Source organism: Balaenoptera acutorostrata, chromosome 12 (assembly GCF_949987535.1).
Source record: "Balaenoptera acutorostrata chromosome 12, mBalAcu1.1, whole genome shotgun sequence".
Taxonomy (NCBI): Eukaryota; Metazoa; Chordata; class Mammalia; order Artiodactyla; family Balaenopteridae; genus Balaenoptera; species Balaenoptera acutorostrata.
The window spans coordinates 57,832,615-57,852,199 of NC_080075.1; the positions used below are offsets into that span (position 1 = coordinate 57,832,615).

A 19,585-nucleotide genomic window follows, 5' to 3' on the forward strand; every position below is an offset into this window, starting at 1 on the left:
ATGTGGCAAGGACTGCTTTATAAGGAAAAATCTTTCAGCCACTTTAAATATAGGGGTCTTACTATTATAAAACTCTTAGAGGAAAACATAGGCAGAACACTGTATGACATAAGTCACAGCAAGATCCTTTTTGACCCACCTCCTAGAGAAATGGAAATAAAAACAAAAATAAACAAATGGGATCTAATGAAACTTAAAAGCTTTTTGCACAGCAAAGGAAACCATAAACAAGACGGAAAGACAACCCTCAGAATGGGAGAAAATATTTGCAAATGAAGCAACTGACAAAGGATTTTAATCTTGAAAATTTACACGCAGCTCATGCAGCTCAATATCAAAAAAACAAACAACCCAATCCAAAAATGGGCAGAAGACCTAACTAGACATTTCTCCAAAGAAGATATACAGATGGCCAACAAAGACATGAAAAGATGCTCAACATCACTAATCATTAGAGAAATGCAAATCAAAACTACAATGAGGTATCACCCCACACCAGTCAGAATGGCCATTATCAAAAAATCTACAAACAGTAAATGCTGGAGAGGGTGTGGAGAAAAGGGAACTCTCTTGCACTGTTGGTGGGAATGTAGATTGATACAGCCACTATGGAGAACAGTATGGAGGTTCCTTAAACAACTAAAAATAGAACTACCGTACAACCCAGCACTCCCACTACTGGGCATATACCCTGAGAAAACCATAATTCAAAAAGAGTCATGTACCACAATGTTCACTGCAGCTCTGTTTACAATAGCCAGGACATGGAAGCAACCTAAGTGTCCATTGACAGATGAATGTATAAAGATGTGGCACATATACACAGTGGAATATTACTCAGCCATAAAAAGAAACGAAACGGAGTTTTTTGTAGTGAGGTGGATGGACCTAGAGACTGTCATACACAGTGAAGTAAGTCAGAAAGAGAAAAATAAATACTGTATGCTAACACATATGTATGGAATCTAAAAAAATAAAATAAAAAATGGTTCTGAAGAACCTAGGGGCAGGACAGGAATAAAGATGCAGACATAGAGAATGGACTTGAGGACACGGGGAGGGGGAAGGGTAAGCTGGGAAGAAGTGAGAGATTGGCATGGACTTATATATGCTACCAAATGTAAAATAGATAGCTAGTGGGAAGCAGCCGCATAGCACAAGGAGATGAGCTTGGTGCCTTGTGACCACCTAGAGGGGTGGGATAGGGAGGGTGGGAGGGAGAGGCAAGAGGGAGGAGATATGGGGATATATGTATATGTATAGCTGATTCACTTTGTTATAAAGCAGAAACTAACACACCATTGTAAAGCAATTATACTCCAATAAAGATGTTAAAAAAAAGAAAATACAGGGGTCTTGTCAGCATTTTCTAACAGGAAGGGAATGCTATGCTTCCTAAGTAAGAGAACTTTTAATCCTTGAATAGGCAGTTACTTGTAACTGTCCATTAATTCAGTAATTACTCTCTTGTATACTTAGTTTCCTCTGTTCTGGCAGGATTTCTATATAGGTGGGTCTAAATATGGGGTATAACGCTGAAGTGATCATTTTACCCTCCTTGTTTGTTTGTTACATTTAAGTGCACATATTTCAGTTGTGATAAAGGGTATGACTTTTAAGTGCTCTTCTAAAAATTCGATTTAAATTTCATTTGTAGGTACTGTGTATGATGTAAGTCACTATAATGCTTTGCTTAAAGTCTACCTTCAAAATGAGTATAAATTTTCACCAACTGACTTCTTGGAAAAAATGGAGAAAGCAAACATTCAACCAAATCGAGTAAGTAGTTGCTATTATAAATGTTTATTGGTCATATCCACTTTTATTTTTACCCAGAAAAAAAAATTTATTAGGAAGTATTAACTGGCCCATTTCATTGACAGGTGACATACCAAAGGTTGATTGCTGCTTATTGTAATATGGGAGACATTGAAGGTGCCAGGTATGTAGTTCTATAAATGTATGTTTAAGCAAACAAATTTGTAAGTCTTGTAAACCTAGAATATTTTCATTCTTCTTCTTCTTTTTTTTTTAAGTTTCTACTTAGTAAGAAATTTATTTCAGAAGTATTTTAACCTAGCAAATTTGGTCATATGACTTAGATAAAATGTAAAATTTTGTAAAAGGGGAAATGTAATTGAAAATTGCTATTTTAATTAAAAATTTCATTTACTGGAGCAGAAGTTGAAAATTGTTGAGGTACAAAGCTGGCTTTACTTTTTTTTTTTAATTGCTGTTTCCAAAAGTAAATGTTCTTAACCATTTACACTGTATTCATTTATAAAACTGATAATATTCTCTTTATTTCAGTGATTTGTATAAAATTAGTTATGACATTGCTCATGTAAAATTTATTAGTACTTTTGGATGGAGGGTTTAGGAAATAAGGAATAAATTGAAATGTACAATCTCATTTTTAATGAAATGAATCATTAAACTTTACGCTTTTTAAAGGTTAATTAGTACAGAAGAAACAATCAGATTTTTAAAACTTACCTACTATTTTTAACAAGAGTACTTCAAGACTATTGATATAACTTCAGGGAGTGGAATTCTGTGTGCACGTGTTGTAAAAAGTGTTTTTCATGTGTATTTCCAAGAAGTATTTTTATTTCTCTTTTGTTGCAGCAAGATTCTTGGATTTATGAAAACTAAGGATCTTCCAGTCACAGAGGCAGTATTCAGTGCTCTTGTTACGGGGCATGCAAGAGCTGGGTAATGTTCCACCTAAGGTTTTATTCTCAAGTGAGATTTAAATTACAGAAAATTATTGTGGAAAATTCTTAAACTATGTTTATCTACCCTCTCAAAAAAAATCTTGAGTGTGTGTGGTAGAACATGCACATCTTAAAATAAATTATTCTTAAATTTATCTGTTTCATCAAACTTTTATTTGAAGATTTCAGTTTTAAAAATTGGACTTGATCCAAACTAACTGACTTTGTAAAGTTTATTAACTGCTCTGCTAGTGACCTGGAAAATATTTTTATTTTTGAAGAATAATTTACCAAATGTTATTCCTTCCTAAAAAGGTAAATTTGAGTCACAACATACCAAGTGAAAGAGGGCACGTTATTTAATGTCTATGTAATTATTATTTAATTTGGCTTCTCTTTTGGAAAAGTTACCTATAAAAATTTGAGATGTTTATGATCTTTATTATTTCAGAAACCTGTTACCAGTTTAATATGTATTTATCCTTTCTGATGTTACGATTCTAAATGGTACTTAAGAATTTTAATTTTAATAAGCGTAAGTAATACATTCTAGATTAAATGATAACGACATTTGGCAGTATTATGGTAATCTGTTTTATTTTCTTTGAATTAACTTACAGAGATATGGAGAATGCAGAAAATATTCTCACAGTGATGAAAGAGGCTGGAATTGAGCCTGGTCCGGACACATACCTAGCACTGTTGAATGCATATGCCGAGAAGGGTGACATTGACCATGTTAAACAGGTGTGACTTATATAAATAAACATACTTTAAAATCATTTGTATAAACTGTGCTACATTTTGCATGATGCAGAAAAATGTAGTTTATATCTGTTTTTAAAGATATCTCTTGTAGACAGTCTTGAAGGAGAATTCTTACTATAGTTCAGTACTTTGGTGTCAATGTTACAGTTAGTGTTGGAATAGAATGTTTTTCTGTTTTGTAAAAGAAGTCTTAAACCTTTAGATGGTATGTGTTTCTAATTTTTTAAAATCTTGGTATTTTAATTTATTTAGCTTTAATAAAAAAAAAACTTGTTTCTAATTTGTTCTTCTAATTTCTGGAACTGTCTATAGACCCTGGAGAAAGTGGAGAAGTCTGATCTTTACCTTATGGATCGTGATATATTGCAAATTATCTTTAGCTTCAGTAAAGCTGGGTATCCTCAATATGTCTCAGAAATTTTGGAAAAAATTACATATGAAAGAAGATATATTCCAGGTAGTTTTACAATTTTTATTTTCATGATTTTTCTAAAAATAAGAATTACTATTCTTACATGATGGAAAGGGCATTCTCTAACAATAGGGTATTGTGGTAGATGAACATAGGATTCTTTTAAAGTCAGCTTAATAAACTGAAAAACTTGAGTGAATGAATACATGGGAATGTTTTGATTTGGAAGTGTTTCACTGTTGTTTAGGCAGGTAAATCCTTTTGGTATTTGTAGTTCATAAGTTTGTCTTTCATATTGGTAGCAGTGTAGAAATATTGTTCAAATCAGTAACAAAAGATGTCTTTGTTTTCTTTCCAGATACAATGAACCTCATTTTGCTTTTGGTCACTGAAAAATTGGAAGATACAGCATTGCAGATTTTATTAGCATGTCCTATATCAAGGGAAAACAGTCTGAGTGACTTTGGCAGTTTCTTTTTACGACACTGTGTGACTATGAATACGGTATTTACATAGTCCATTTTTACTTTGTAGACAGTGTAATCGGCAGTGAAATAATATTCTTTAAAATACGAGAACATATTATGAGATTAGACCAACTATAAATACTAAGAGAACTTTGTTTTTGTGTTGGAAGATTATTGGATAGAAAGAGGGTGAGAGGTTCAAATTTTTTATCTCAAAAGTGGTAGAATATTTGCAGAAGGTCAAATGGTAGGATATTTGCAGATTCAGCTGATGTGGTGCCTTTCTTTTCTAGCCTGCAGAGAAGCTTAAAGACTACTGTAAGAAATTAAAGGAAGCCCAGATGCACACATCTCCTTTCCAGTTCACACTCCAGTGTGCTTTACTAGCCAGAAAATTCGGTACTATATTCTCGTAATTAAAACTCACATAAGTAAGTTTTGCTGAGGTAGCTTTGTAATATTTTATGGTGTCTCTTTCAGATTTGGCAAAAGCTCTAATGAAGGCTCTGAAGGAAGAAGGTTTTCCTATCAGAACTCATTATTTCTGGCCATTACTAGTTGGACATCAGAAGGAGAAAAATGTTCAAGGTTAGGTTTTACCTTTTACAGATTTAATAGTGGTTTAGATATCCAGTATAACAGTTTCTACACACATCTAATTGAATTATTTGGGAAAACATGCTTATTAGATCTTATGAGAAAATAGAATTAAGTCATAGTAAAGTATTAGGTAAACGTTTAAAAAACAAACATAATGGATTTCTTTCATCTTAATTGCATTTCTTAATTCATCTCTGATCTTGATATTCAGACTTGTGATTGTGGTTTTATATAGTTCATTATTTTTAAGTTTTTCAAAAAACTCTTTAGTTCTTGATTTTACATACATATAGTGTTTGAAATTAGTTTAGCCTTATTAAAGATAAAATATATACAATCAGACCATTTTCTTTGTGGACCAGTCTATTTCTTCTTAACTGAGCTGAGTTAAAATAATAGGAAAGGCAGGAAAACTTTTATTGCAGAATGAATGCTCATGACCTGACAGCCAACTGATTGAAGGACAGAAATGTTCAGTCTTTCAGGTTCTTAAGTACGTTTAAGCATTTAGCATACTTTTCCCTGTACACATGGGATGTCTATAGGATATGAATAAGAATTGAACAAATATTAAATTTTAGAGTACAGTATCTAATTCTTTGGTTTGCATTATTGGTAATTCAGAAAGAGTAGTCTCATAAAAAGATGCTTTTAACAGAAGTACTTCCCCCTTGGGGAAACAAAAAATGGTCTTTTTCATTTTATCTCGCTGTATAATGTGCTTTAGAATGAGATGCAGAGTTGTTAGTATGACATTGGGTGACAAACAAAATGCACAAACAACAAAAAAAAGTGCTTTTAGCAGACTTTCATATTGCAATTTTATTTAAATATATAGCCATCTTCTGGTTTAAAGGAAATAGTGAAACAAGTATTCCCTAATTGTTTCTGGCTGTAAAAGTCTCTGAATCCTTTTTAGAAAAATTTTTGTGAAAACAATATGCTAGTTGATTAACTCTTTGCATATCCTCCAGTTCTGAAAGCTCTAAGAGTTAACCTTTAACCCTAGTATTTTTGAACCACAGAAAGTTTACATCATTCCATGAAAATCTTTGGCCATGTTAGTATTGTCCACAATACATAGATATGAAAATACTTTTGGTATTCCTGTTGAAATGTTTGTTTATTCATCAGGTAAATTTGCTTTTCTCAACCTATCATGGTATCTAGACTTGAATTGGTTACTACATTTTTACTACTTAGTAAACATGAAAGAATTCAGGTAATTCTTTTCCATAGTTGTAACTCAAACTAGTAGAAAAATGGACTTTATCTTGAAGCCATTTTTTTCTTAGAATCCTAGAGTCAAAGGTGCCTTGTTGAAAGCTCACATTATATTAATGAAGGAACTGAGAGCCCAGAGAGATTCTGTGGCTGATCTTAGGTTCCACATCTAGTTGTCAGTAGTGCTGGGATTAGAACTAGGATTTCTGTCCTCTTGTTTTAAATACTTATTTTTAATACCATAACACCTCCATATTAGACACTTGTAAATATGCTGTACTTGTTTTATACAAATTCTTAGCTATTGGTTAAAAATTAGGTATCGATTTTGGCATTAAGGACATATTTAAAAAGTGGTACCAAGTTTTTTAATCAATGAAGGTTTTAACTGGAAAAATAGGAAAGCTGGAAAGTTAACTTGAGAGTACAAGAGATTGTCAGCTGTTTTACAGTTTTTAAAAAGTACTTTCTCCTTTGCAGGAAGTCCTGAAATAGAGTAAAGTATGTATTCTACAGTCTTTTCTTCATGTAACAGGGAAATGGCTGTATATATTCTGTATAGTTTCTTTAGTGTAAGATAAGAAAGTAAGATTCTTTTTAGTGCAGTGAATTTGTTTTTGTCTGGGGAAAGTCATTATAAACTGGTAGAAATAAATAATTAACAGAAGAAAATAATGGCTGCAGAGATGGAGGATGTAGAGGAGTGTTTCATAAGGAGTAAATAAAACCCTTCAGGAAATCAAAGAAAGGTATGTAGAGGTCAGATCAGACTGAACCAAGTGTTCAACAATAGGATGATCAGACTTTTATTGAATTCTGGAATTTTTCTGGCTGCAAATTTGGCCATCACCAACCCTTAAAAAAGATTCTTATAATGACTTCCTCATGGCTTATCTTGCTAGTACTTTTCTCTGTTGTGCAAATGGAAAAGTCCTCTCTTAGAATTTTAGCAAATTGGCCCAAGTGAGAGGAAATAATGCAGAATGATTGAGGGATTATCTACATCCCTTGGTATATTTAGGAAACATGAAAATAAGAATATAAAACAGGTAAAATATAAAAGGAAGGGCTGGTATGAAAACCTAAATGCCAGTTGAGTGAAATGGTTGAGTAGATGATACTTTTTAAAAAGTAAGAAATTGTCTCCTCATAAAGTGAGCGCTCTGGGTAGAGTCTAAAATTATGTGCAGTAAACAGTCCTAGTTGGTGGAATTTGTTCAGGAAAACCATTATCTTTCCCAATAGTTTGAACTACTTTAATTCTTATAAAACTTTTTGAATGGAGACTTTCCTTTAGATTCGTAAACTTTCTTGTGCCTACATTTGAAATATTTTTACTAGATTGTTTAGATTTTCTAAGTTCACAGAGGTTTGGGATCCTCGTTTATCTAAGTTAATATATGATTATTTTAATCTTTTATTTTAAAAAGAAATATGAATTGTATTTTTGAGGAGGATGTATGTAGGTATGTCAGATCCATCACCTTTCTTTCTCCTTATTGAGAAGTGTTTCCCTCTTCCTGTCCAGCTATAGTTACTGAAGGGAATATCCTTGTGTGCTTCCTCAGAGTGCTTGAGGGAGTGACTGAACTTGGCTGAGCAATGGTGTGAACCCAGGTTTTCTTAAACCTGCTTTAGTTTCAGTTGGAAAGATACATAAGTTACAAATGCTACCAACCCAGGTCATCTAAACGAGCAGAATGCACTCCTCTCCCTGAAAAACATTATTGGAAAAATGAATTAAGAGAATAAAATGTATTTGAGGCATAGATGATGAGGGGAAGTGTTTGTATAGGAATAGGAATCTTCTATCTGCAATCAATTTGTTGACCTGTTTTCAAACATTAGAAAATGAAATAGATTTACCTTATGCTAAATTTTAGAAATTATTAGAGTATTTTAAGACAGCTAAAAAAATTAAATCATTGTTACTATTAACATTTGTTTAGTATTTTTAGGGTTTCACACTTTTTTTTTTTAGTTTTAATGACCACCCTGAGAAGTAAATAGGCAGCTTTATTATCATTCCTGTATGCAAAATGACTTGATCCCAAGTCCTTCTGATTGGAGGGAAAAGTGAAGGTTTTTGCATTTTTGTAGTGTTACAAGCACCTGCCAGCAATTAGGAGACAAGGTTTCTTTTTCAAGACATGTCTCTGATCTTGAAGAAATCGCTTACTTCAACACTTTTATTAAAATACAGATTATTGGACTTCTAAAGGCATTTCCAGCTTTATTTAAATAGAGAAATATACACCCCCCTTCTCCCCGGCCACCCAGTAGGCTGAAATGAAAGCCTTGTTATTATGAACCTGATATATTGATCTAAACTGAGTTGCAATACTGCAGTTTTTTTTGTTCAGTATGTTCTCTTTTTCCTCTTGTCCTCCATCTTCCTGTAGGCCTAGACCACAGAATTTCTTCCATACCTGTGGGTAATATTTACAATTTTTGTTACTTTGCTTCTATCCATTCAATAGGCATGAACTCTTATAGGTCAGAAAATTGTTCTATTTATTGAGTGCCTTGACTCGTATTGCCTTGCTTAAATGGATGGTGGGTAGAAGGATCAAACCAAAAGGTACATGTTAAAGTGTCTAGAAGGCACGGTTCTGGCATATTGCCATTTCTAGTGTGTAAGCTAAGAAATTATGGCTCAGAAAAGTGGAGTTACTTGCTCAGATTTACACTGCCATTAAGTGGAAGAACAGGGTTGAAAGGTAGGTCTCTTTAAATTGCAAAACCTGTTTTTGTTTTGTCACTTCACTGTAGTGTCTTATCAGACATTTAGCTACGTACTTTAAGCCATGGTCATGAAAGCAGTCATTACTGACCAGAAGGGACATTGAGGACATTAGATTAGCACAAGTCTCTTACTAGTAATTGAAAAGCAGCTAAAAAGAAAAGAAAAACAAAGCAGCTATGTCCTCCTGTCAGGTGCTTAGTAATCTTTGCATATGAAGAAGAGCACAGTGTGATTGCCATTTTTATGATAGATATGAAGGTGACTAGTACTAATTCCCAGGAAATTGTTAGAGGAATAGTTCTAAATTTTGCTTACAATTATTGTTAGACTTGTGTGTGCTATATGGACCAACTCTACATGCATGTTCTCTTAAATTTATAAGTAAGCACATGCTTTGTCTTTCAGGATTTTTTCCCTCTGTTATTTTTACAACTTGAGAAATATATCTAATTATCTAAGGTTTTGAAGATATTAGGTAATTTTAAACATAATGAACTGTTTAAAATGTTTTGATCCATAATCTAAATTTTATCTAAAAGAATTGTGCAAATATTCATAATGTAGTTGGACTTGCATGTATGTTTCTGTATTCAGTGAGAATTTACAGTCAAGTTTTTGTATTAGAGTGTATTACATAACAAATATATGGAAATACAATTTTTCTGTAGATGATACCATAGGGCAAAAACAGGGACATTTAGGGGAAGTTTTAATACTGTGAAAGTAATGAAGCTAAAGAAGTAAATTTTAAAGAGGAAAACAAGTGAGTCCTTTCTTTTATTAAACTGCTGCCTCTGTCAAAAATAAGTAATACCTGAGTACTTTGACAATATTCTAGAATTAATTGGTCTGATTTAAATCAGTTTGTACTATTTGAAGCTAACTGTAGCTTTGGAAAACATGAACTGTACTTTTAAGAAGTTAATAAAAGATATTTTTACAAATGGGTGAAGATAAAGGACTTTTATAGTTTAAAATATAATGAGACATTCGTTAGAATCAGTTCTCTATTCATTTTTTGTTCTTGTATTATGAAATAGGAAATCACTAGTTGGTCACAATTAGGGAATTCTTTACGTAAGTGCTTAACTTTTTTTTTTTCCTTAAACTTATTTTTAATTTTTTATCAAAGTAATCACTCAGAAAAATCATACATAGTTTTACAAGTCAAATATACTGCAAGGTTTATAACAAAAGCAGCCATCCTCTGCCTACTCCATCCCATCTGAGTCCCATACCTGAGACAAAGTGTCCGTAAGTGCTTAACTTAAAAACACTTTTGTCTTGGAAAGATCTCCTCTCTTCCCATTCCTCTAATCCCTTCTCTCTGCAGTATTTAGTCATGTAAAGTTCTATTTTGTAGATCCATGTTGCTCTGTGATAGCAATGCTGTTTTATGATCTCTGTTCAATTGGGATACTGGAAATTACTAAGCATCTTGCTTGTTTTCATTTTTCTTATAATTTCTAGGGTATTTCCTTAGCACTTTCTCCTGAATTAATAGGGAGAGATGAAGGAAGGGGCCATAAAATTTTTTCATTTATCATCTTATTATCCAGTTCTGTTGTTCTTTCTCTTTCAGATAAACAAAATGCTGAGTACTTTTCCTATATTATAATTCAGAAAGTAAATGAACTGAACTTTTTGATTTTTTGTTAATTTATTCCAAGTTCCTCATCTTTGTGCTTCTAAATTTGACTTTACAGGTATAGTTGAAGTCCTCAAAGGAATGCATGAAATAGGAGTAACTCCTGATCAAGAGACATACATAAATTACGTGTTTCCATGCTTTGATAGTGTAAAGTCAGTTCGTGCTATTTTGCAGGTGAGTGCAAGTGTGGTTTTAATTTCATAATTGAAGAGAACATTTTTCCTCCCTAATGTTTCGTGGTAATCAAAAAAATAAAAAGTCACTGAGCTGAGGACTAAAATGGTTATGTTGGTATATAATTTTCTGAAGCTTTGTAAAAATATTGGTTAGTGTAACATCTGTAGTTTTTAAAAAATATTTATTTATTTATTATTTATTTATTTATTTTGGCTGTGCCAGGTCTTAGTTGTGGCATGTGGGATCTTTAGTTGTGGCATTCAGGCTTCTTAGTTGTGGCACATGAACTCTTAGTTGCAGCATGCGTGCGGGATCTAGTTCCCCTACCAGGGATCAAACCTGGGACCCCTGCATTGGGAGTACAGAGTCTTACCCACTGGACCCCCAGGGAAGTCTAGCATCTGTAGTTACTAAACTTAAAAGTCTTATAAAAGTAAAACAGTATTTTTCTTGTGTGTTGAAAAGACAGTATGCCAATATCAGACAAAATTTAAATGAAACAGTTTCACTTTTTAATCCCACTCTACAGTGCAACTGCACCTTTTATTTTTGAATATTGCTTTTCACTTCTATATGAATTTTCATAATAAACTCTTAGTATATTTATATTCTGTTTTTTTTTTTTTTTAAGTAATCTTTTGTTTGACCCCAGAGCATTGTTTTCCTGCCAGATAATTCCTGTCCCCACCAGAATAAGTAAGGCATTTATAAAGGGGCATATGAAAAATTGACCCAGTGCACTGACTCAGCAATGGTTACACTTTCCATTTTCAGAATAAAGTACTATACAATTAGGAACAACGTGGCGGAGTACCACACATTTTAGTAAGAAATATTTTGTTCAGAAGACCTGTTTCCTAGGTGGTTATTCACATAAAGCCTTTATTTTTCTAATATTGTTAGAGTGTTCTTTTCTTTCCTTGAAATGATTTCATAATTACACCTCTTAAAGGGAGAGTTTATGTCTTGAGTGTCTTTACCTTTCTTCCCTGAGTATTTAACAGTGTATTTTGACACTGTGCTATACATATTTTACTGTTAAAAAATATATTTAAAAAAGTAATTTTCCCACATATTCTTATTTCCCCAAAACCTACTTTTTTCACTTGGCACCTTTACATTATAGTATGTAATTCCACAAATGATTGCTTATGCTTGTATGATGTTTTATTGTGTGGATATACTGTAATTTATCTTTATTCATTTCTTATTATTGATTAGTGAATTTTTAATATTGTGCTCTTATTATAAAGTGGTTCAGTAAACATGTTTGGCTAAATTTCAACCCATATACTTAAATTATTAAATATGATGTTGAGATAAGTCATTAGCCATTTGGAGTTAAATAAAAATAAATTTGCTCTTTACCTCATTATATGTCTTAAAATATCATTTTAGATCAATGCATTCAATTTTTATTTTGTTGTTAATTAGAGAATTGTTCTAATGTCTTCAATAGTAAACTCTTCCTAGAAGGAAGGCACTCTAAGGGTAACAGATTATATGAATTTGAAGATAGCATTTAATTTGGGATGTTGGGACTGTATCTCATAGCTTTTGCTGAAGTTTGGTTATTCAGTTTATTTGCATTATTTTAGAAAACGATCTTTTTTAAATGAAAGATTATCAGAATAAGGTCATATAAAGAAACGGGAAAACAGGAAATTTGAATGACATATCAAAATATTTTTAGCTGAGGTGTATTATCATTGAAATATGCTTTATCCCTAGGAAAATGAATGTCTACATGAAGATAGTATATTTTCTCAAGCTGAATTGAGAATTGAAGCAGTAAATGGAAACTTAGACTATATTTTATCATTTTGTAAGTATGCAGCATTAGAAGTAAGCTTGACAGGTGTTAATTTCAGTTACTTTTGAGGGCATACAGGGTGGTTCATGCCCTCACTGCCTGCCTCAGGTAGTTCAAAGTATTTTCCTCAAAAGCAAGGAAGTTTTTATATGTTTTATTTAAGTTAGCCTTATAAGATAGTTTATGAGTTGAACTTGTAGATAATTTGGAAGTAACTTTAAAGTTAATAGGACCTTGGAGATAACATGGTGTTAGGTTGGACTGGGGATCCAGAGGACTTGGGTCCTATTTATAATTAAGCTGCTGATTATGGGACCTGAAACAAATATCCGTATCGTTCTTTTATTTCAATTTTATGAAATGGGATAGTATTGCCTATCTGTCTACCTTGTGAGAGTTGTGAGAATCATATGAGATCTTGTTTTTGAAAGTGTTTTCTAAACTAATGCCTATTATGGCCCTAAGTTACACGAAGCCATCTCCCAGTCCTCATTATTAAAAACACAGTAAATGTTTCCAAACACTTATAAATGATAGGGTGCTTTACAACGTTCATCACATGTTAATAAACTTCCATCTTTGATAGATGAAGAAAGGCATAGAGATGTTAAATGATTTGCCCAAAGTTAGTGATTAAGTCAGAACCAAGATCATCTAATCTTAAACTTATTTTTCCACTATACTATGTTTTAATTTTAATAAATTAGACATTTTTTAATTTTAATTTTTTAACATATCTGTGGCATTGTCTTGACAGTGTTTCAGATCTTGTGAAAGAGATATTTAAAAATAAATATACAAACATCAACTTGTAGCCCACTGAAATGTTAAAAGTTAAGCTTTTATTAACGTATATTCAAATTGTGTAAGTGGAAGCTTTGTAAAAACCAGATTACTGGTATATATTACCTGTGTTTATTTAAAATAGTTTATTGTATTATTATAAAGGGAAAGGCGAAGTGTTCAGTATGAAAGCGTTGACTGTTAGAGGTGTAGTTATTTGAGTGTAAGGTTGAGTATTAATGCTGGCTGCTATCCGAGAGTATTGATTTTGCCTTCTACTCTGTATAATATATAGATTTTTCCATACTGACAAGGTGAAAACAGAGAAGCATTAGCTGAGGAATCTGGGTGCATAAGGTGGATACATGAGAGCTGCCTTTTCCCTTTATCATACCACCCATTCCACTTCATTGTCAACCTCTTGAATTTTTTCACACTTGTTTGTTGCTAAGGAAACTAGATGCTTCTTGTCAGCAGCCTTCCAGCTTGCTGAGATGTTTCTGGTCACCTTTTTAATGAATAAAAACTTGATAATATTCTGTAAAATACTAATCTGAATAGTTTAGAAATAAGTTTCCAAGAGGCTCTTTATTAAATGTGAAAAAGAAAAATGCCATGAACTTAAAGACTAAAGAAGATTTCAGCTCCCTCACCCTTTGAATTACAGATCTTTGAAGAGCAGTTAGTTCTATAATTGCTGGTATTCCCTGTAGGCTGCTTATAGATAGGCACTTTTGGTTACTACAAGGAATGGCAGGTAGTAGAGAAAAGTAAATGGCTTGTCCTTTTTTTTTTTAATTGAGGTATAATTGATATACAATATTATATTAGTTTCAGGTGTACAACATAATGATTCAATATTTCTGTATATTGCAAAGTGGTCACCACAGTAAGTCTGGTTTACATTCGTCCACATACATGGTTACAAAAATTTTTTTTCTTGTGATGAGGATTTCAAAGATCTACTCTCTCAACTTTCACATATGAAATATAGTATTATTAACTGTAGTCACCATGCTGTACATTCCATCCCCCTGACTTATTAAATGGCTTATTTTGATCAAGTTTGTGGAGTAGTAAGAAACATTTTCCCACTTGATTTTGTAGGTGTGGAAATTAATTTGATCAAGCAAAATTAAAGGTTACCAAAAAGCATGTGGTGTATGCACTTTAAAATTCCTGAGTGACTAAATACAGCTCATTCCAGAGACGATTTTTAGAGTTTTAAATGCTACATGAAACCACTGAAAAACTTATGCTTCCTGTTCAAGGGATATAACAGTCAGTCTAAAGTATTTCTCCTTAGGTGTGCGGGTTAAATTTTTATTTATATTTAGGGAGATGAGCAAATCTTAAAACCTACTGTGATTTTTCCCATGAGTTTTTTGTTTTTCAAGTTAACCAGCTATCTTAATCTTTACCTAAACTGTATTTATTAATTGTGTCTTCAGAATTTGCCTCCACTATGAGTTCCTATCTAATTCCATCCCTCTTGAGTCATTCAGTAGCCACTTTGCATATATACTGAAAAGATTAAAACAATTACTTATAACATGGCACTATTTTAATATAGTGACAGGGGAAAATAAATTCAGGATATGCCTACTGTTATTCTATCCCAAGCTAATTATGGCAAGGGTTATGTGGAGAATCAGGTCTTATGCATTAAGACCTGATTCTTATACTAAGGCAAATCAGGCTTAGAATGTCAGCATTGAAACATACAAGGCTGTAGACTTAAATACCAAAATGAATAGTAGAGCAAACAAATCATCAGAAAAGTGAAAGATCAGTATAAATCAGTTACATAACAGAGGTAAAGAGGTTATTATGACTTTAGGTTGTCACTGTTGCATGAATGCAGGCCATAGATCATGTGGAAAATAGAATGAGAAAGTGTGAGTGGTTCAACAGAATCCAACACCACTCTCAGAAAGGAACTTTCCCCCTCATCTTCTGTCTTTAAAGGGTAGTTACAGTCTCTCCCTTCATAGTGCCATGTTGTCCAGGAACATACAGCCTTGGTATGTGTACCAGACTGACTTTGAGTATGCTGGTAGGTTAGTTATTGCCATTTATACAAAAGAATATTTATAAATTCATTAGTTGTATAGATTTATGTAAATGAAGTAAAGTGTTTTAAAAGGATAGCTTATATTGCCAATATGTATTTCTGCAATTTCTAATTAACTTTGTATGAAAACTTTTCCATTTTTAAAATAATATTTCCCAGATGAAAATTGAAAGGTATTGGTATAAATGTGCTTTCAAATAAATTGATAATTTAAGTTTTTGGTTTTGGTCTGGGGTTTCATGATGATTATTTTCTTTTGCAGTGGAATCAAATACATTGCCTTTCTCATTTGCTTCATTGAGAGGCAGCCTAATTCTAGGCTTTAGGAGGTAAGGTGATCACCTTATATAATCTTTGCCTGAATATAGACTGATTTCTCCTGTCTTTTTGACCTACTGTGTGAGGAAAGAAACGGATATTCTTATCTTCCAGTATACTAGTTACCTGAAATAACCTTCTCTATTTTATTCTTCCTACTAAGTAGTTGTGAGTTTAGGCTGCCTTTTTTTTATCATCTATTCCAAGAAATTCATACTGATTTGGTAGAGGTCTTGTTTCAAAAAAAGAAAGCACTCTTTGAAAATGGCGAGTTGGAGTTATAGACAAATTTGCATGTATATTTGACTTATACTTTGAGCGTTTAATTACAAGAGCACTTTTATTCAGTGTAATACAACTCTCCTCCTCGGTGTGCTCAGGGAATGTTAATGACCTTTTCTCCCAATTTTGTTATTTTGAAAATATTCAAACATAAAGACAAGTTGAAAGAGTGGTAAAGGAAATACTCACATACCCTTTATGTAGATTCACCAATTGTTGATATTTTGCCATATTGACTTGCTTTCTCTCTCATACACTTTTTCTCTGATATATACATATGGACATATACATATACATATATACACTTTTTCTCCTTTTTTGCTGAACTCCTTGAAGTTGTAGACATCATGATACTGGATCCTTCAATATATCTCTCTTAAGAATAAGGTCATCATCTATGTAATCACAATACCAGTATCACTCCTAAAAATTAACAGTACTGTAATATCAACTAATGTACATAGTGTGTGTTAAGATTGTCCCAGCTGTTCTAAAATTCTTTTATAGCTGTTTTACTTTTTGAGGATTCAGTTAAGTTCATGCACAGTATTTGATTGCTATCTCTTTATTCTCTTAAAAACAATTCCTTACTTTTTTGGTGGTGGTGGGGAAAGAGTCGAGGCTTCTTTCTCTATAGAATGTCCCTCTCATATTTTGTGTTTACCTAATTTTTCCCTCATGATCAGACTCAGATTGAACATTTTTAGCAAGTATATTTCATAGGTGATTGGCAGTTCTTAAGGAATATAATGTCAGGTGTCCAAATTTGGTGCCATCAGCTAATTTTGATCATTTGCTTACATTGGTGGCCCCCACTTCTCTTCCTTGCAAAGGAACCTCATCTCCTTTGTAATTAGTAAGGCGTCTGTGGGGTGATACTTTGAGATAGTGTGTCTACCCTGTTTTCTAGCACCTTTCACTCAGTGGTGATAGTAGCAGTTGGTAATCCTTGTTGAATCAGTTGTTAGCAGAGGTGGTTGCAAAAGGATGAGTTTCTAATATTGTCATTCTTTCTGTGTTTATAATGTTAATGACTTCTGATATTGATCCCAGCAATTTTTGGACTGTTTGTTGATGGAAGCCCTAGGTTTTCTGTTGACGTCTCCGGAACCTCCATTGCAGGCAAGAAGAGACAGAACAAGTAGGAGGGATTCTTGTTGTCATTCTTTATTTAGCCATTACAGTTCCACTCCTCTCATACACCTACATACATTTAAATAATTGCTGTTTTCCTGAAGTTAAGAAAAAAAAAAAAACAACCAAGGTCTGTGCCTTTAAAATAAAGTTTGAAAAATACAGAACACATAATCAAGTAGATAAAAATGCTAGTAGAGCCAGATTTTAAAACAAGAACCCATAATGCATTATGAAGTATATGTAATATAGTGACTTTTCATATAATTGTCCTTGACAAAAGACTTGAAAACAAGTTTTTCATACAAACTTCCAGATATGGCTATTTCCTTCTTTACCTTTATTATTTTTTTCAGTTTGAAAGGCAGTTGTTATATTTCACAAATCCTAGACTTCTTTTTTTCTTTTTAATAAATTTATTTATTTTATTTATTTTTGGCTGCATTGGGTCTTCGTTGCTGAGTGCAGGCTTTTTCTAGTTGCGGGGAGTGGGGGCTACTCTTGTTGCGGAGCAGGGGCTCCAGGCCTGCGGGCTTCAGTAGTTGTGGCGCATGGGCTTGGTTGCTCCGCGGCATATGGGATCTTCCCGGACCAGGGCTCGAACCCGTGTCCCCTGCACTGGCAGGTGGATTCTTAACCATTGTGTCACCAGCGAAGCCCAATCCTAGACTTCTTAAACAAAGTGCTTGGACTATAAAGTTGATTCATTATGATGAAAAAAACCTAATTGCGTATTCTGATATATACCTAGGTCAGTCATTGAGCTTTTAGTGGCTTAAAGATTATAGTATGGAGAGCTGCTCACCTCTCCAGTAAGTGTGTCTGGTTGCTGTGTTTTCTGTTTCTACTTTTTAATTTTGTGTCATCTTTGCTGTAAGATTTTTTTTTTTTACTGTCCCTCTTGACAACTTTCAGTGTACTTACCTTAACCTACATACACTAAAATAATTTGCTGTTTCTGGTTTATTGTGGGCTGGGAAGTTAGTTACCCTAATGCATTGCAATTTGGAAAAATAAAATGTCCTAAATAAGGGCATGCTTATCTTTTTTTGCTCCTATTTTGTGACAAAGATTTTGTGGTAGCTATTTTGATTATTAGAACATAAGTTCCATGTTTGTTTGGTTTATTGCACTGTCTTCAGCACGTAGATATTAATACCTGGCACATGATTAACACTGTTGAATTAATTATCGAGGCCTTATATATTCTGTGTTTCTGCCTCTGTTTTTGAGCATTCCCTTTAATTCAACAAGTATTTATTGCTGAGATTGGAGATGTTGGTTAGGATCAGATTGTAAAATATTTTTAAAAACATGAAGGAACTTGTCCTTTATTCTGAAGAAAGTAGACTAACTTGTGCAGTGTGGAGGCTGGCTGAAGCAGAGATACATCTAGGATGTATTTGAATCTCAGACGTTATATTGTTCATTTCTAGAAATTCAGATTTTTTTTTTTAATCTTCCATGTCTCCTTATCACGTTCATGCTTCTTTCTTCCTTCTTCTCTATATGGAGATATTAATGATAGATGTTTTGATGTTCTTGCCTACTAATTCTGTTAATTAATTTTTTTTTCAGGCATCATACATTTGTGCTTGTTTATAATTTCTGTTTGGATGCCAGATGTGGATTTTATGCTGGTGGATATGGATTTTTTTTTCAATTCCTCTAAATATTTTTGAGCTTTGTTCTGAGACAGTGTTAAGTTACTTGGAACAGTTTTCTTAGTGCTTGCTTCTGTGCCTTGTTAGGTAGGACTAGAGCAGCTTTTAGTCTAGGATTATTCCCACTAAATTAGTCAAGCCCTGCTATTAAGGTAGTATCCTCCTGATACTGATAATTCTGTCTGCTAGCCCATGTATTTTGAGATTATTAGGAATGTGAACTATTCCAATTCCATGTGTGGGTTCTGGGAAATGTCTTTTTTTGAGCTTCTGGAAAGTTCTCAGGTAGTTTCCTGGACTTCAGATTGTTTCTTCACTCAAATGTGCTTATCAGTACTTAGCTGAAGCCTGAGGACAACCCTCTGCAGTTCTCCAGGGCTCTCTATTTGTCAAGGTCTCTCTGCTCTGATAGTCTGCCCTACAAAAACAAGTTTTAATTAGTCCTGTCCAGAGAAATATTTTAAATCTGTAGGTTCTAAAACTATATTATGTTGATGAATTTTTCTTATTGTAGATACCGAAAAGTTTCAGGTTGTGGTAATTTGGCATTAATCATAAGAATGTGCAAAATTTGAAGTATTTGACTAGAAGTAATTTCTTTCTTTTCCTCCCACCCCCAAAACTATTAAAAATTCAAAATGTAGTCATTACAGTCCATTATCTTGGCATTAATGTAGCCTTCTATTCTTTCATTCGATGCTGAGCCAAATAGTATATATATTTTCAAATCCCTTTGTCAGTACATTCAGTACAGC

At 33.1% G+C, this 19,585-nt stretch overlaps 1 protein-coding gene across 1 annotated transcript in view; it reads left to right on the forward strand.

Moving 5' to 3' along the window:
• LRPPRC (leucine rich pentatricopeptide repeat containing) overlaps positions 1-19,585 on the forward strand; it is a 112,071-nt gene that overhangs the window by 26,019 nt on the left and 66,467 nt on the right. The window contains exons 4-14 of the mRNA XM_007190096.2: positions 1,658-1,779; positions 1,884-1,942; positions 2,629-2,715; positions 3,338-3,464; positions 3,798-3,942; positions 4,256-4,401; positions 4,658-4,763; positions 4,845-4,952; positions 10,641-10,759; positions 12,494-12,587; positions 15,695-15,761. Coding sequence (XP_007190158.2) covers positions 1,658-1,779; positions 1,884-1,942; positions 2,629-2,715; positions 3,338-3,464; positions 3,798-3,942; positions 4,256-4,401; positions 4,658-4,763; positions 4,845-4,952; positions 10,641-10,759; positions 12,494-12,587; positions 15,695-15,761 — 1,180 coding nt within the window. The remainder of the gene's footprint in view (positions 1-1,657; positions 1,780-1,883; positions 1,943-2,628; positions 2,716-3,337; positions 3,465-3,797; positions 3,943-4,255; positions 4,402-4,657; positions 4,764-4,844; positions 4,953-10,640; positions 10,760-12,493; positions 12,588-15,694; positions 15,762-19,585) is intronic.